The sequence below is a fragment of the Watersipora subatra genome, chromosome 4 (genome assembly GCF_963576615.1).
Source record: "Watersipora subatra chromosome 4, tzWatSuba1.1, whole genome shotgun sequence".
Lineage (NCBI taxonomy): Eukaryota > Metazoa > Bryozoa > Gymnolaemata > Cheilostomatida > Watersiporidae > Watersipora > Watersipora subatra.
In genome coordinates, this window is record NC_088711.1 from 28,859,754 (window position 1) to 28,874,168 (window position 14,415).

General features: G+C 36.5%; 1 protein-coding gene across 2 annotated transcripts in view; it reads left to right on the top strand.

The window, feature by feature from the left end:
- The window catches only part of LOC137395311 (peptidyl-glycine alpha-amidating monooxygenase B-like), a 72,321-nt gene that overhangs the window by 42,297 nt on the left and 15,609 nt on the right, over positions 1 to 14,415 (top strand). For both annotated transcript variants that reach the window (XM_068082207.1, XM_068082208.1), the window contains 4 exons: positions 3,853 to 3,909; positions 4,272 to 4,439; positions 10,162 to 10,234; positions 10,378 to 10,450. In XM_068082207.1, coding sequence (XP_067938308.1) covers positions 3,853 to 3,909; positions 4,272 to 4,439; positions 10,162 to 10,234; positions 10,378 to 10,450 — 371 coding nt within the window. The remainder of the gene's footprint in view (positions 1 to 3,852; positions 3,910 to 4,271; positions 4,440 to 10,161; positions 10,235 to 10,377; positions 10,451 to 14,415) is intronic.

Consider the following 14,415-nt stretch of genomic DNA (forward strand, 5'->3'; position numbering starts at 1 on the left):
ATATCGGATTGGAATGTCTGCACTTTAACTATTTTACACATTGTTATTTTTTATTTTCTAGTTTGCATATATTTGCATTATAGCCATTCCCAAGGTTTTCATATTAATTTATAGCTTGCTTACTGTTACCCTATAGTTGTTCTCTATAACCTGACATAGAGTTACCTTTATAGCCTGCTTACTGTTACCCTATAGTTGTTCTGTATAACCTGACATAGAGTTACCTTTATAGCTTGCTTACTGTTACCCTATAGTTGTTCTCTATAACCTGACATAGAGTTACCTTTATAGCTTGCTTACTGTTACCCTATAGTTGTTCTGTATAACCTGACATAGAGTTACCTTTATAGCTTGCTTACTGTTACCCTATAGTTGTTCTGTATAACCTGACATAGAGTTACCTTTCAGTGAGTTGCCCTACCGTAGTCACCATAGGACTAGTTTATAGTCATTCCCATATAGCCCTGTAGGTAGCCTTTAGTTACTCAACAGTTATCCTACTATGGTCATCAATATACATACAATACACTGGTAAGTCATTGAGTACTCAGTTAGTTGTTCACCTCCTTAGGAAGTAGTAAAACATCGCTGTACAAAGATAATCCGTTCCGAAATGTTCTTTCTTGTTTGTTTCAAAACGATCGTATGTTGGAGCAAATATTATAGGAATAATATGTGTGCTACCCGGGGAATAAAAGTCTTTGGTCAGAAAATTGATTTGTATTAAACGTATAACAACATTTGCCAGTCTAACTTTCAAACTGAGTATCATAAAAAAGTTTTGATGGACACCTTCTGATGAAACAATAACCTTTTTATAGACACACACACGCCTATGCAAAAATTGTTATTGTTAATTCAACACATTCAGGATTTTTATTTTGTTTTCTCAGTTCGTATTAATTGTATCATGACCAAATTACCGAATGATCTTTTATTGTAATCGTAGCAAAACCGAATTAATTCAGCTATTACTTGCTAATTATTTCACATTTACATCTAATTTGGTATGCTAACTAGCCTCTATGTAGTTTAACTTATATATCTGTTCATAGCTGACTTAATCACTTATACTTGTAGAGGACACTACTACAGCCCTGAGCTTAGTCACTTATACATGTTTATATAATTGTGCTATACTTGTAGAGGACACTACTACAGCCCTGAGCTTAGTCACTTATACATGTTTATATAATTGTGCTATACTTGTAGAGGACACTACTACAGCCCTGAGCTTAGTCACTTATACATGTTTATATAATTGTGCTATACTTGTAGAGGACACTACTACAGCCCTGAACTTAGTTACTTATACTTGTTTATATAACTGTGCTATACTTGTAGAGGACACTACTACAACCCTGAACTTAGTCACTTATACATGTTTATATAACTGTGCTATACTTGTAGAGGACACTACTACAGCCCTGAACTTAGTCACTTATACTTGTTTATATAACTGTGCTATACTTGTAGAGGACACTACTACAGCCCTGAACTTAGTCACTTATACTTGTTTATATAACTGTGCTATACTTGTAGAGGACACTACTACAGCCCTGAACTTAGTCACTTATACATGTTTATATAACTGTGCTATACTTGTAGAGGACACTACTACAGCCCTGAACTTAGTCACTTATACTTGTTTATATAACTGTGCTATACTTGTAAAGGACACTACTACAGCCCTGAGCTTAGTCACTTATACATGTTTATATAACTGTGCTATACTTGTAGAGGACACTACTACAGCCCTGAACTTAGTTACTTATACTTGTTTATATAACTGTGCTATACTTGTAGAGGACACTACTACAGCCCTGAACTTAGTTACTTATACTTGTTTATATAACTGTGCTATACTTGTAGAGGACACTACTACAGCCCTGAACTTAGTCACTTATACATGTTTATATAACTGTGCTATACTTGTAGAGGACACTACTACAGCCCAGAGCTTAGTCACTTATACATGTTTATATAACTGTGCTATACTTGTAGAGGACACTACTACAGCCCTGAACTTAGTCACTTATACTTGTTTATATAACTGTGCTATACTTGTAGAGGACACTACTACAGCCCTGAACTTAGTCACTTATACTTGTTTATATAACTGTGCTATACTTGTAGAGAACACTACTACAGCCCTGAACTTAGTTACTTATACTTGTTTATATAACTGTGCTATACTTGTAGAGGACACTACTACAGCCCTGAACTTAGTCACTTATACTTGTTTATATAACTGTGCTATACTTGTAGAGGACACTACTACAGCCCTGAGCTTAGTCACTTATACATGTTTATATAACTGTGCTATACTTGTAGAGGACACTACTACAGCCCTGAGCTTAGTCACTTATACATGTTTATATAACTGTGCTATACTTGTAGAGGACACTACTACAGCCCTGAGCTTAGTCACTTATACATGTTTATATAACTGTGCTATACTTGTAGAGGACACTACTACAGCCCTGAACTTAGTCACTTATACTTGTTTATATAACTGTGCTATACTTGTAGAGGACACTACTACAGCCCTGAACTTAGTCACTTATACATGTTTATATAACTGTGCTATACTTGTAGAGGACACTACTACAGCCCAGAGCTTAGTCACTTATACATGTTTATATAACTGTGCTATACTTGTAGAGGACACTACTACAGCCCTGAACTTAGTCACTTATACTTGTTTATATAACTGTGCTATACTTGTAGAGGACACTACTACAGCCCTGAACTTAGTCACTTATACTTGTTTATATAACTGTGCTATACTTGTAGAGAACACTACTACAGCCCTGAACTTAGTTACTTATACTTGTTTATATAACTGTGCTATACTTGTAGAGGACACTACTACAGCCCTGAACTTAGTCACTTATACTTGTTTATATAACTGTGCTATACTTGTAGAGGACACTACTACAGCCCTGAGCTTAGTCACTTATACATGTTTATATAACTGTGCTATACTTGTAGAGGACACTACTACAGCCCTGAGCTTAGTCACTTATACATGTTTATATAACTGTGCTATACTTGTAGAGGACACTACTACAGCCCTGAGCTTAGTCACTTATACATGTTTATATAACTGTGCTATACTTGTAGAGGACACTACTACAGCCCTGAACTTAGTCACTTATACTTGTTTATATAACTGTGCTATACTTGTAGAGGACACTACTACAGCCCTGAGCTTAGTCACTTATACATGTTTATATAACTGTGCTATACTTGTAGAGGACACTACTACAGCCCTGAGCTTAGTCACTTATACATGTTTATATAACTGTGCTATACTTGTAGAGGACACTACTACAGCCCTGAGCTTAGTCACTTATACATGTTTATATAACTGTGCTATACTTGTAGAGGACACTACTACAGCCCTGAACTTAGTCACTTATACATGTTTATATAACTGTGCTATACTTGTAGAGGACACTACTACAGCCCTGAACTTAGTCACTTATACATGTTTATATAACTGTGCTATACTTGTAGAGGACACTACTACAGCCCTGAACTTAGTTACTTATACTTGTTTATATAACTGTGCTATACTTGTAGAGGACACTACTACAGCCCTGAACTTAGTTACTTATACTTGTTTATATAACTGTGCTATACTTGTAGAGGACACTACTACAGCCCTGAACTTAGTCACTTATACATGTTTATATAACTGTGCTATACTTGTAGAGGACACTACTACAGCCCAGAGCTTAGTCACTTATACATGTTTATATAACTGTGCTATACTTGTAGAGGACACTACTACAACCCTGAACTTAGTCACTTATACATGTTTATATAACTGTGCTATACTTGTAGAGGACACTACTACAGCCCTGAGCTTTGGCATAAAGATAGATGGAAACGAGTTACCATGTTAGTAAATATCAATCATTATTATAGTGACTCATCTCGGAGGAATATCAATTTTCAGAGTCTGTAATTTAGGAATTATTGGTGTCAGCATTCTATTGAGGGTCACATTTTGGATTGTAACCCTGGGAATGTTGAGCAGCACCGGGCCTGGATGAAATCTGTAATGTGCCAGGATTTTATTAGCAGGTTTAGAAGATATTTGTCCAGTTTAAATCAGTGTTTACTTTAATTTGAGCAACTATTTTGCTACTTTTTGTAAAGTTAAAGCTAATGGTTTCCGTATGCTTTTTTAATTGTTGTATTCAATGATGTGGAGGAAAAAGCATCACTCATTTTGTTAATGCAAGCCTATCCTACTGCAGTAATGGCTGAGGCACAGGATTGGTTCTCTCCATCAGATATCCATATCGGTCAGCTAGCAGGTCTTGACACGGACTCTCGTGACAACCTTGTTCTCTTCCACCGGGGCTCCTTTACCTGGGATGCCACATCTTTTGACGCCAACCAAAATTACAGGCATGCAGAAAAGGGTAAGTATAGTGTAGAATATAGCTATGTGGGGGTTGAGAGGGGTATGAAACCTTAATGCATGTATTAGAATATAGGTATGTGTGGGTTGAGAGGGGTATGAAACCTTAATGCATGTATTAGAATATACAGTCAAACATGGATAACTCGAACTTCACGGGACCGAGCAAAAGTGTTCGAATTATCAGAGCGTTCAAGTTATCAGAGCACTGTCACAAGTCCATGTATTTACTTATTTATTAGTAGATACATGTACATATGCAAACTATAATATAAATCAAAAGCACAAATGGCTTGTTTCAAATTAAATGCTTCTAATGTAAAGTTTAAAACGTTTTTATGAAAAAGTATAGAGATTTTTCTATCACTTGAGATTGGTTTGTTGTTTGAGGTGATGTTATTGCCAGGACGTTTTTCAGATTGACATTGGCAAAACTTGATTGTTGTTGAAATGCTCAAAAGAAAAGACATTTTTTTCTTTTGGGGTTTTACCCACGATCATTTTTGCCGTTTTTTCTTGAAGTTTATGCAAAGATTACCTTACTTTACCTGGGATTCGTTAAGAGCAACACTCCGAGGCAGTTCAATTAGAAGTATTATGAGGTTTTACGGTACATTCTATATCACTCACGCTTTTTTAATAGATACTTATTGAATGTACACACGTATTCTGTGTTTAGGTCAAACGATGAATAGTTTTTTGTAGCTAACAACGTATACGTTTAATTACAACAATTTTTAAGACGTTTTAAACATTCAACATTCCGACGTTGATTCAACGCGGAATCAACGTCGGAAAACTATTCATCACGGGCTAGCCGGGTCACGCACTCAAGGATTTTCGCCACGCACATACAAAACAAAAACAACATGCGATTTTTGTTTTGTATGTGCGTGGCGAAAATCCTTGCGCGCGTGACCCGTCTAGCTGTGCTATTCATCGTATAGCAGGATAAATCAAATTTCACCAAACCTTTAGAAAAGTCGTTGACAAAAATATTTTGCCGATGGTGGTAATAACAACGCTTATGAATTACGAAAAGATGAAGTTTACCTCTATGGCTTTGAATAAAGTGATTTTCTAAAGCGATAACAACCGTTTCGGTAGCCGTTGGGCAAAAAAACAGTTCGAATTAACAGTGTTGAGTTCGAGTTATCTATAGCGATTTATCATTACGTGGGAACGGACCAAAGAAACCGTTCGAATTAACCATGTGTTCGAGTTATCCATGTTTGACTGTAGCTATGTGTGGGTTGAGAGGGGTATGAAACCTTAATGCATGTATTAGAATATAGGTATGTGTGGGTTGAGAGGGGTATGAAACCTTAATGCATGTATTAGAATATAGCTATGTGTGGGTTGAGAGGGGTATGAAACCTTAATACATGTATTAGAATATAGCTATGTGTGGGTTGAGAGGGGTATGAAACCTTAATGCATATATTAGAATATAGCTATGTGTGGGTTGAGAGGGGTATGAAACCTTAATACATGTATTAGAATATAGCTGTGTGGGTTGAGAGGGGTATGAAACCTTAATGCATGTATTAGAATATAGCTATGTGTGGGTTGAGAGGGGTATGAAACCTTAATACATGTATTAGAATATAGCTATGTGTGGGTTGAGAGGGGTATGAAACCTTAATGCATATATTAGAATATAGCTATGTGTGGGTTGAGAGGGGTATGAAACCTTAATACATGTATTAGAATATAGCTATGTGTGGGTTGAGAGGGGTATGAAACCTTAATGCATATATTAGAATATAGCTATGTGTGGGTTGAGAGGGGTATGAAACCTTAATGCATGTATTAGAATATAGGTATGTGTGGGTTGAGAGGGGTATGAAACCTTAATGCATGTATTAGAATATAGCTATGTGTGGGTTGAGAGGGGTATGAAACCTTAATGCATGTATTAGAATATAGGTATGTGTGGGTTGAGAGGGGTATGAAACCTTAATGCATGTATTAGAATATACTAGGTGAATGTCCGGCGTTGTCCGGGTTAAGTTGACATACGCAACATTTACCATTCTAACTTTTAAACTTTATATCGTTGGAAAGGTGTTTTGTGCAGTTGAAATGAATTAAGAGGAAAAAGAAAACAACTTTAAGGAATTCAAATTTTTTCAAAGAACTTTAACTTTTATATTTCATATCATGAAAGAAGTGTTTTTTTTAAATAATTCAGGGGAAAAACTAAAACTGTAAAGGTGTTTAAATGTAAATGCGAAATCATTAGCAAGTAATGGCTAAATATAGTCTGTTTTTCTACAATTACAATGAAAAATTGTTGCGTATACAGTTATATGATTTTAGTTCGTTTCAGTGTTGGCATCATAAAGCGAAAATATCGTATAGACGTATAGACTGGTATAGAAACCCATAGTGATTATCTAATGCAATCACTGACTAGTAAAAATAATCAAAATCACCAAAACTAAAAAATAGTAATGAAACAATATGTTAACCTTAGTAACTATAGTTACCAACCATAACTTTCGTGCATTTTGTGGTTATCATCTGCAATAAAATGTAATATTACAATGTACTTCGTGTAGTTCTTACTTTCAAGACAGACATGTAACATAACAGACATGTAACATAACATACATGTAACATAACAGACATGTAACATAACATACATGTAACATAACAGACATGTAACATAACAGACATGTAACATAACAGACATGTAACATAACAGACATGTAACATAACAGACATGTAACATAACAGACATGTAACATAACAGACATGTAACATAACCCATGAATCTAGCTTCTATGAATTTAACTTACTGTAAACATACTTGAAGGAAGTTTTAGTATTTTAGTAAATTTTTAACTAAAGTTTCATCACTTATCTGTCTGTGAACCTGTTCTTTTAAAAAGCGGATGACGCTGAACTGAGATACAATCGCCAAATTTCAAAATAGTTAGATGATTAAATGTAATATGTCAATGTTAGTTGATTTCGTTTGGCGGAAAACAAATTAGCCTTAGTAAGGCGAGAACGAAAAAGCATCGAATTCTATAAAGTTAATAGGATTCATAGAGTTTTAGTTAATACGTCATTTAGGAAATCGGGAAGAGGGTGTATAGAGTATATAGTAAGGGCTATAAATCGTAAGTGCCTTCGTAGACTCGGCGGTTAAACAATTGGATTACAAACTTGCGTGTGCAATCTTTGTGAGTTCAAATCCCGCGTGAAGTGAAATTTTATTTCCAAGATTTTAATAGCCGGACACGCAGACATCCGAACAGATGGCGACAGACGACAAACTTTGAGATTTATATACATTCAAATTCGGAAAACTCGCCCTCGGATAGCTCGAACACAAGGTTAACTCGAATGGATTTGTTTGGTCCGTTCCCACGCAATGATAAATTGTTTGAGATAACTCGACCTTAACATCATTAACTCGAACAGTTTTTTACCCAACGGCTATTAAAACAGTTATCGCTGTAGAAAATCACTTTATTCCAAGCCATAGAGATAAACATCAACGTTTAGTAGTTCTTAGGCGTCGTTATTACCGTCATCAGCAAAATGTTTTCGTTAACGACTTTTCTAAAAGTTTGCAAAAAATCAAATTTTACCAAACATCCGCTTTGTGGTGGCCCTTCGAAAGCAAGGAAAAGCGAGGTAATGTTCAAATAAACTTAAAATACAGTTGGCAAAATTGATCTTGGTTAAAAAAGAGAAGAAGATGGAGAAGGAGAAAAAGATGTCTTTTTTCTTAGCGATTTAACCGCGACCAAGTTTTGCCAATTTTAACCTGAGAACGTCTTGGCAGTCACATCACCTGAAACAGCTAACAAACCTTAAATGATATAAAAATATCTACGCATACTTTCTGATGAAACTTTTTAAAACTTTACATCAGAGGCCCTTTAACTTGCAACAAGCATGCTATGCATTTGATTTATATATAGTTTGTATATGTACACGTGTCTACTGATAAATACATGCACTCGTGACAGTGCTCTGATAACTCGAACACTTTCACTCGGTCTCGTGAAGTTCGCATTATTCAAGTATCGCTGTATATAGATTCCTGGGATACCAGAGCTCCTTCCCCCACATGCAGTACGATATGTGTTCAACCTGCTGTAAGCTTTCAGTGATTGTCTATCTTTAACTGAAGACACGTGTGAGCAGTGTTAACGGTCAAGATTGAGCTGTGGTCTATGAAGTGACTAAGCACTCTTATGGTTAATTGGTAGGCTAAGTTAAAAAGGGTTAATGAAGTAGGCTACATGATATACCGATTGGTTTAAAGAGTTAATTTCCCAAAGAGTGAAATAGACTGATGAGGCGATTTATTTCCTGAGTTCAGTCTGGATTGTAAATGAGTGAAAGTTCAGTTGGTGTGAGACGGTTTAACTTTGGAATGTAAACAAGAACATTACAGTAGTAGTCAGAAGGTTCTATCCCTGTAGTAGTAACGGTAGCAGTGAATTACAGTAGTAGTAATGGTAGCAGTGAATTACAGTAGTAGTAATGGTAGCAGTGACTTTGAAAAGTTGTTACCGCTGTATTTCAGTTTACATTTCAGTTATTTATCAGTTCAGCATTTGTTATTTTTTCTAAAGAGAGGTATATAGGGGGTCTGAAGGGGTATAGTGGGTGTATAGGGGGTCTGAGGCGGTATAGGGCGTCTGAGGGGATATAGGGGGTTGTATAGGGGGTCTGAGGTGGTATAGATAGGGCGTCTGAGGGTGTATAGGGGGTCTGAGGGTATATAGGGTGTCTGAGGGGGTATAGGGCGTCTGAGGGGTATAGGGGGTCTGGGGGTATAGGGGGTCTGAGGGTATATAGGGGGTCTGAGGGGGTATAGGGGGTCTGAGGGGGTATAACACTAGTTGGAAGAGTAGGATTCAGGTTTGTCCAATGAGTTGACCACCATTAATGAACGTGAGATGCAGGAGAGTGTAAGCTTTTTCTCTTGTTTATAGAATTAATCTAATCCAATACTTGGTGTTTCATAGCTTGGTGAGGACTAAACACATTTATAGATTTACTGACAATGCAGTTTATACTAGGTGTGTAGTACAGCTTAGTGTCAGTGTGTTTTCTGCAGCATCTCAAAAACAATTGATTGCTCGAAAATGTTTGTGTACATTACGGGTATGCTGGATGGCTTTAGACTTTGTAGTAGCTCTTTAAAATGACTCTGAAGAATCCGTTGGTGTAGTGAATCAAAACATTTGTTACTAGTATCGCTTATTACTAGTATCGCATGTTAGTAGTTGCTAGTAGTAGTTAGTCATATCACTTGTTAATAAATGTTAGTAGTGTTACTTGTTAGTAGTTAGTAGTATCACTTGTTAGTAGTTGTTAGCAGTATCTCTTGTTAGTAGTTGTTAGCAGTATCACTTGTTAGTAGTATCATTTGTTAGTAGTAGTTAGTCATATCACCTGTTAGCAGTTGTTAGTCATATCACTTGTTAGTAGTTGTTAGTCATATCACTTGTTAGTAGTTGCTAGTAGTATCACTTGTTAATAATATCACTTGTTAGCAGTTGTTAGTAGTATCATTTGTTAGTAGTAGTTAGTCATATCACTTGTTAGCAGCTGTTTGTCATATCTCTTGTTAGTAGTTGTGAGTCATATCACTTGTTAGTAGTTGTTAATAATATCACTTGTTAGTAGTTGTTAGTCATATCACTTGTTAGTAGTTGTTAGTTATATATATACCCCTTGTCTCATTTCAGGTGCTATTCCTGAAAAAACTCTCATACAGTTTGACTCTTCCGGAGCTCTAATTAACTCATGGGGAGATAACTTGTAAGTTATGAACTTGTGCCTTATTTGTAATCATTCTTGTCTAAATATCCTTTAGTTAGTTATCCGGGGTTGGCTAATATTTTGACCTGATCGGTTCTATTAGCAATTTGTTACGTACTCTATCTGGTTTTCTCAATTTGTAGCTTCTACCTTCCTCATGGAGTGACAATAGACGATGAGAACAACATGTGGCTCACAGATGTTGCTATGCACCAGGTAGATAGTTACCGTAAAATCTCTATTTGAACTCCATGGCGCTCTATTTTTCAACTTTTCTATTAATAGTGGCGGTCAAATCGAGGTAGCGTTTAATTAAAGGGTAGCGCTCTATTGTTCAACCCTTCTCCCATAGTGGCATTCAAATAGAGGTGGCATTCAAATAGAGGTGGCATTCAAAGAGGTGGGGTTCAATTAAAAGTTTTTGGTATGTAGGTCACTATATAATTATACTATGTTGTACCAGTGACACCGTGTACAGTTAAACAAGAAATTACAATCACCTCCAGATTTGAATATTTCAGTATACGACAAAGTGTTAGCAGATATTTTTTTCGACATAATAAAGTTGTTTCTGACATGTGATGTCTGAAGTGTTTTCAAACATCACAATTAAGGGAAAGTAAATAATATGGTTACAACTAACAATAATATGGTTACAACTAACAATAATATGGTTACAACTAACAATAATATGGTTACAACTAACAATAATATGGTTACAACTCACAATAATATGGTTACAACTAACAATAATATGGTTACAACTAACAATAATATGGTTACAACTCACAATAATATCGTTACAACTAACAATAATATGGTTAAAACTAACAATAATATCGTTACAACTAACAATAATATGGTAACAACTAACAATAATATGGTTACAACTAACAATAATATGGTTACAACTAACAATAATGCATAAAATAATAAGAATAAATAAACCAGGTGAGTTAATTTAAATTTGAAATTACATTGTTTTATTTCTATCACTCCCTCTTCACTAAACATTCACTCTTGTTCTTGCGATATACTTGATTCTCTGCTACATCTGTTACCTTATTCCTGCTACATCGGTTACCTTATTCCTTGCTACATCTGTTACCGTATTCCTCGCTACATCTGTTACCTTATTCCTTGCTGCATCGGTAACCTTATTCCTTGCTACATTGGTCGCCTTATTCCTTGCTACATTGGTCGCCTTATTCCTTGCTACATCAGTTACCTTATTCCTTGCTACATTGGTCGCCTTATTCCTTGCTACATCTGTTACCTTATTCCTTGCTAAATTGGTCGCCTTATTCCTTGCTACATCTATTACCTTATTTCTTGCTACATTGGTCACCTTATTCCTTGCTACATCTGTTACCTTATTCCTTGCTACATCGGTTACTTTGTGTCTAAATATTGCTGCAAAAATTGCTTTCTGTTTTCACATCATTCAAAGTTTGTAACTCAAGTTGTGTTTGTAACTCAAGTTGTGTTTGATCAGCTGGCATTGATAGGATTTGCAAGTCTGTTGCCTATGTTTTCATCATACATTTACATCGGCATAGTCTTTTTATACAAGTCAATGTATGAGGATAGGGGCCAAAGGCAATCTTATAGTAATCATATTCAATTTAAGGCTGATCCTAGAAACAGGGACTATAATTAACTTTTAAAGTAGCCTTATTATAGGAGAGGTTTTTTGTTGTAAGATTATAAACAGAATTCTCCTTAATTTGAATTGTCCCCCTGAAATGTATGCAAAACTTAAAGTTGTTGCCTTATTTTAGAAGATACAGTCTTGGTGGGAAGTATTGAGATATGATACATTTTTGGCGGGGGTGTTTAGATATGTTGCATTTCTGGTGGGGTATTTAGATATGTTGCATTTCTGGTGGGGGTATTTAGATATGGTGCATTTCTGGTGGGGTATTTAGATATGTTGCATTTCTGGTGGGGTATTTAGATATGTTGCATTTCTGGTGGGGTATTTAGATACGTTGCATTTCTGGTGGGGTATTTAGATACGTTGCATTTCTGGTGGGGTATTTAGATACGTTGCATTTCTGGTGGGGTATTTAGATACGTTGCATTTCTGGTGGGGTATTTAGATGCGTTGCATTTCTGGTGGGGGTATTTAGATATGGTGCATTTCTGGTGGGGTATTTACGTATTGTAGATATGTTGCATTTCTGGTGGGGTATTTAGATATGTTGCATTTCTGGTGGGGGTATTTAGATATGTTGCATTTCTGGTGGGGTATTTAGATACGTTGCATTTCTGGTGGGGTATTTAGATATGTTGCATTTCTGGTGGGGTATTTAGATATGTTGCATTTCTGGTGGGGTATTTAGATACGTTGCATTTCTGGTGGGGTATTTAGATATGTTGCATTTCTGGTGGGGTATTTAGATATGGTGCATTTCTGGTGGGGTATTTAGATACGTTGCATTTCTGGTGGGGTATTTAGATACGTTGCATTTCTGGTGGGGTATTAGGATATGTTGCATTTCTGGTGGGGTATTTAAATATGTTGCATTTCTGGTGGGGTATTTAGATATGGTGCATTTCTGGTGGGGTATTTAAATACGTTGCATTTCTGGTGGGGTATTTAGATACGTTGCATTTCTGGTGGGGTATTTAGATATGTTGCATTTCTGGTGGGGTATTTAGATACGTTGCATTTCTGGTGGGGTATTTAGATATGGTGCATTTCTGGTGGAGTATTTAGATATGTTGCATTTCTGGTGGGGGTATTTAGATATGTTGCATTTCTGGTGGGGTATTTAGATATGTTGCATTTCTGGTGGGGTATTTAGATATGGTGCATTTCTGGTGGGGTATTTAGATATGTTGCATTTCTGGTGGGGTATTTAGATATGTTGCATTTCTGGTGGGGTATTTAGATATGGTGCATTTCTGGTGGGGTATTTAGATACGTTGCATTTCTGGTGGGGTATTTAGATATGTTGCATTTCTGGTGGGGTATTTAGATACGTTGCATTTCTGGTGGGGTATTTAGATATGGTGCATTTCTGGTGGGGTATTTAGATATGTTGCATTTCTGGTGGAGTATTTAGATATGTTGCATTTCTGGTGGGGTATTTAGATACGTTGCATTTCTGGTGGGGTATTTAGATATGGTGCATTTTTGGTGGGGTATTTAGATACGTTGCATTTCTGGTGGGGTATTTAGATACGTTGCATTTCTGGTGGGGTATTAGGATATGTTGCATTTCTGGTGGGGTATTTAAATATGTTGCATTTCTGGTGGGGTATTTAGATATGGTGCATTTCTGGTGGGGTATTTAAATACGTTGCATTTCTGGTGGGGTATTTAGATACGTTGCATTTCTGGTGGGGTATTTAGATATGTTGCATTTCTGGTGGGGTATTTAGATACGTTGCATTTCTGGTGGGGTATTTAGATATGGTGCATTTCTGGTGGAGTATTTAGATATGTTGCATTTCTGGTGGGGGTATTTAGATATGTTGCATTTCTGGTGGGGTATTTAGATATGTTGCATTTCTGGTGGGGTATTTAGATATGGTGCATTTCTGGTGGGGTATTTAGATATGTTGCATTTCTGGTGGGGTATTTAGATATGTTGCATTTCTGGTGGGGTATTTAGATATGGTGCATTTCTGGTGGGGTATTTAGATACGTTGCATTTCTGGTGGGGTATTTAGATATGTTGCATTTCTGGTGGGGTATTTAGATACGTTGCATTTCTGGTGGGGTATTTAGATATGGTGCATTTCTGGTGGGGTATTTAGATATGTTGCATTTCTGGTGGGGTATTTAGATATGTTGCATTTCTGGTGGGGTATTTAGATACGTTGCATTTCTGGTGGGGTATTTAGATATGGTGCATTTTTGGTGGGGTATTTAGATATGTTGCATTTCTGGTGGGGTATTTAGATATGATGCAGTCTTGAGGGGGGAGGTATTTAGATATGGTGTAGTCTTGAGGAGGGATTGGGGGGCATTTAGATATGGTGCAGTCTTGAGGGGGATGGGAGGTATTTAGATATGGTGCAGTTTTGAGGGGGGATGGGGGGTATTTATATATGGTGCAGTCTTGAGGGGGATGGGGGGTGTTTAGATATGGTGCAGTCTTGAGGGGGATGGGAGGTATTTACATATGGTGCAGTCTTGAGGGGGGATGGGGGGTATTTAGATATGGTGC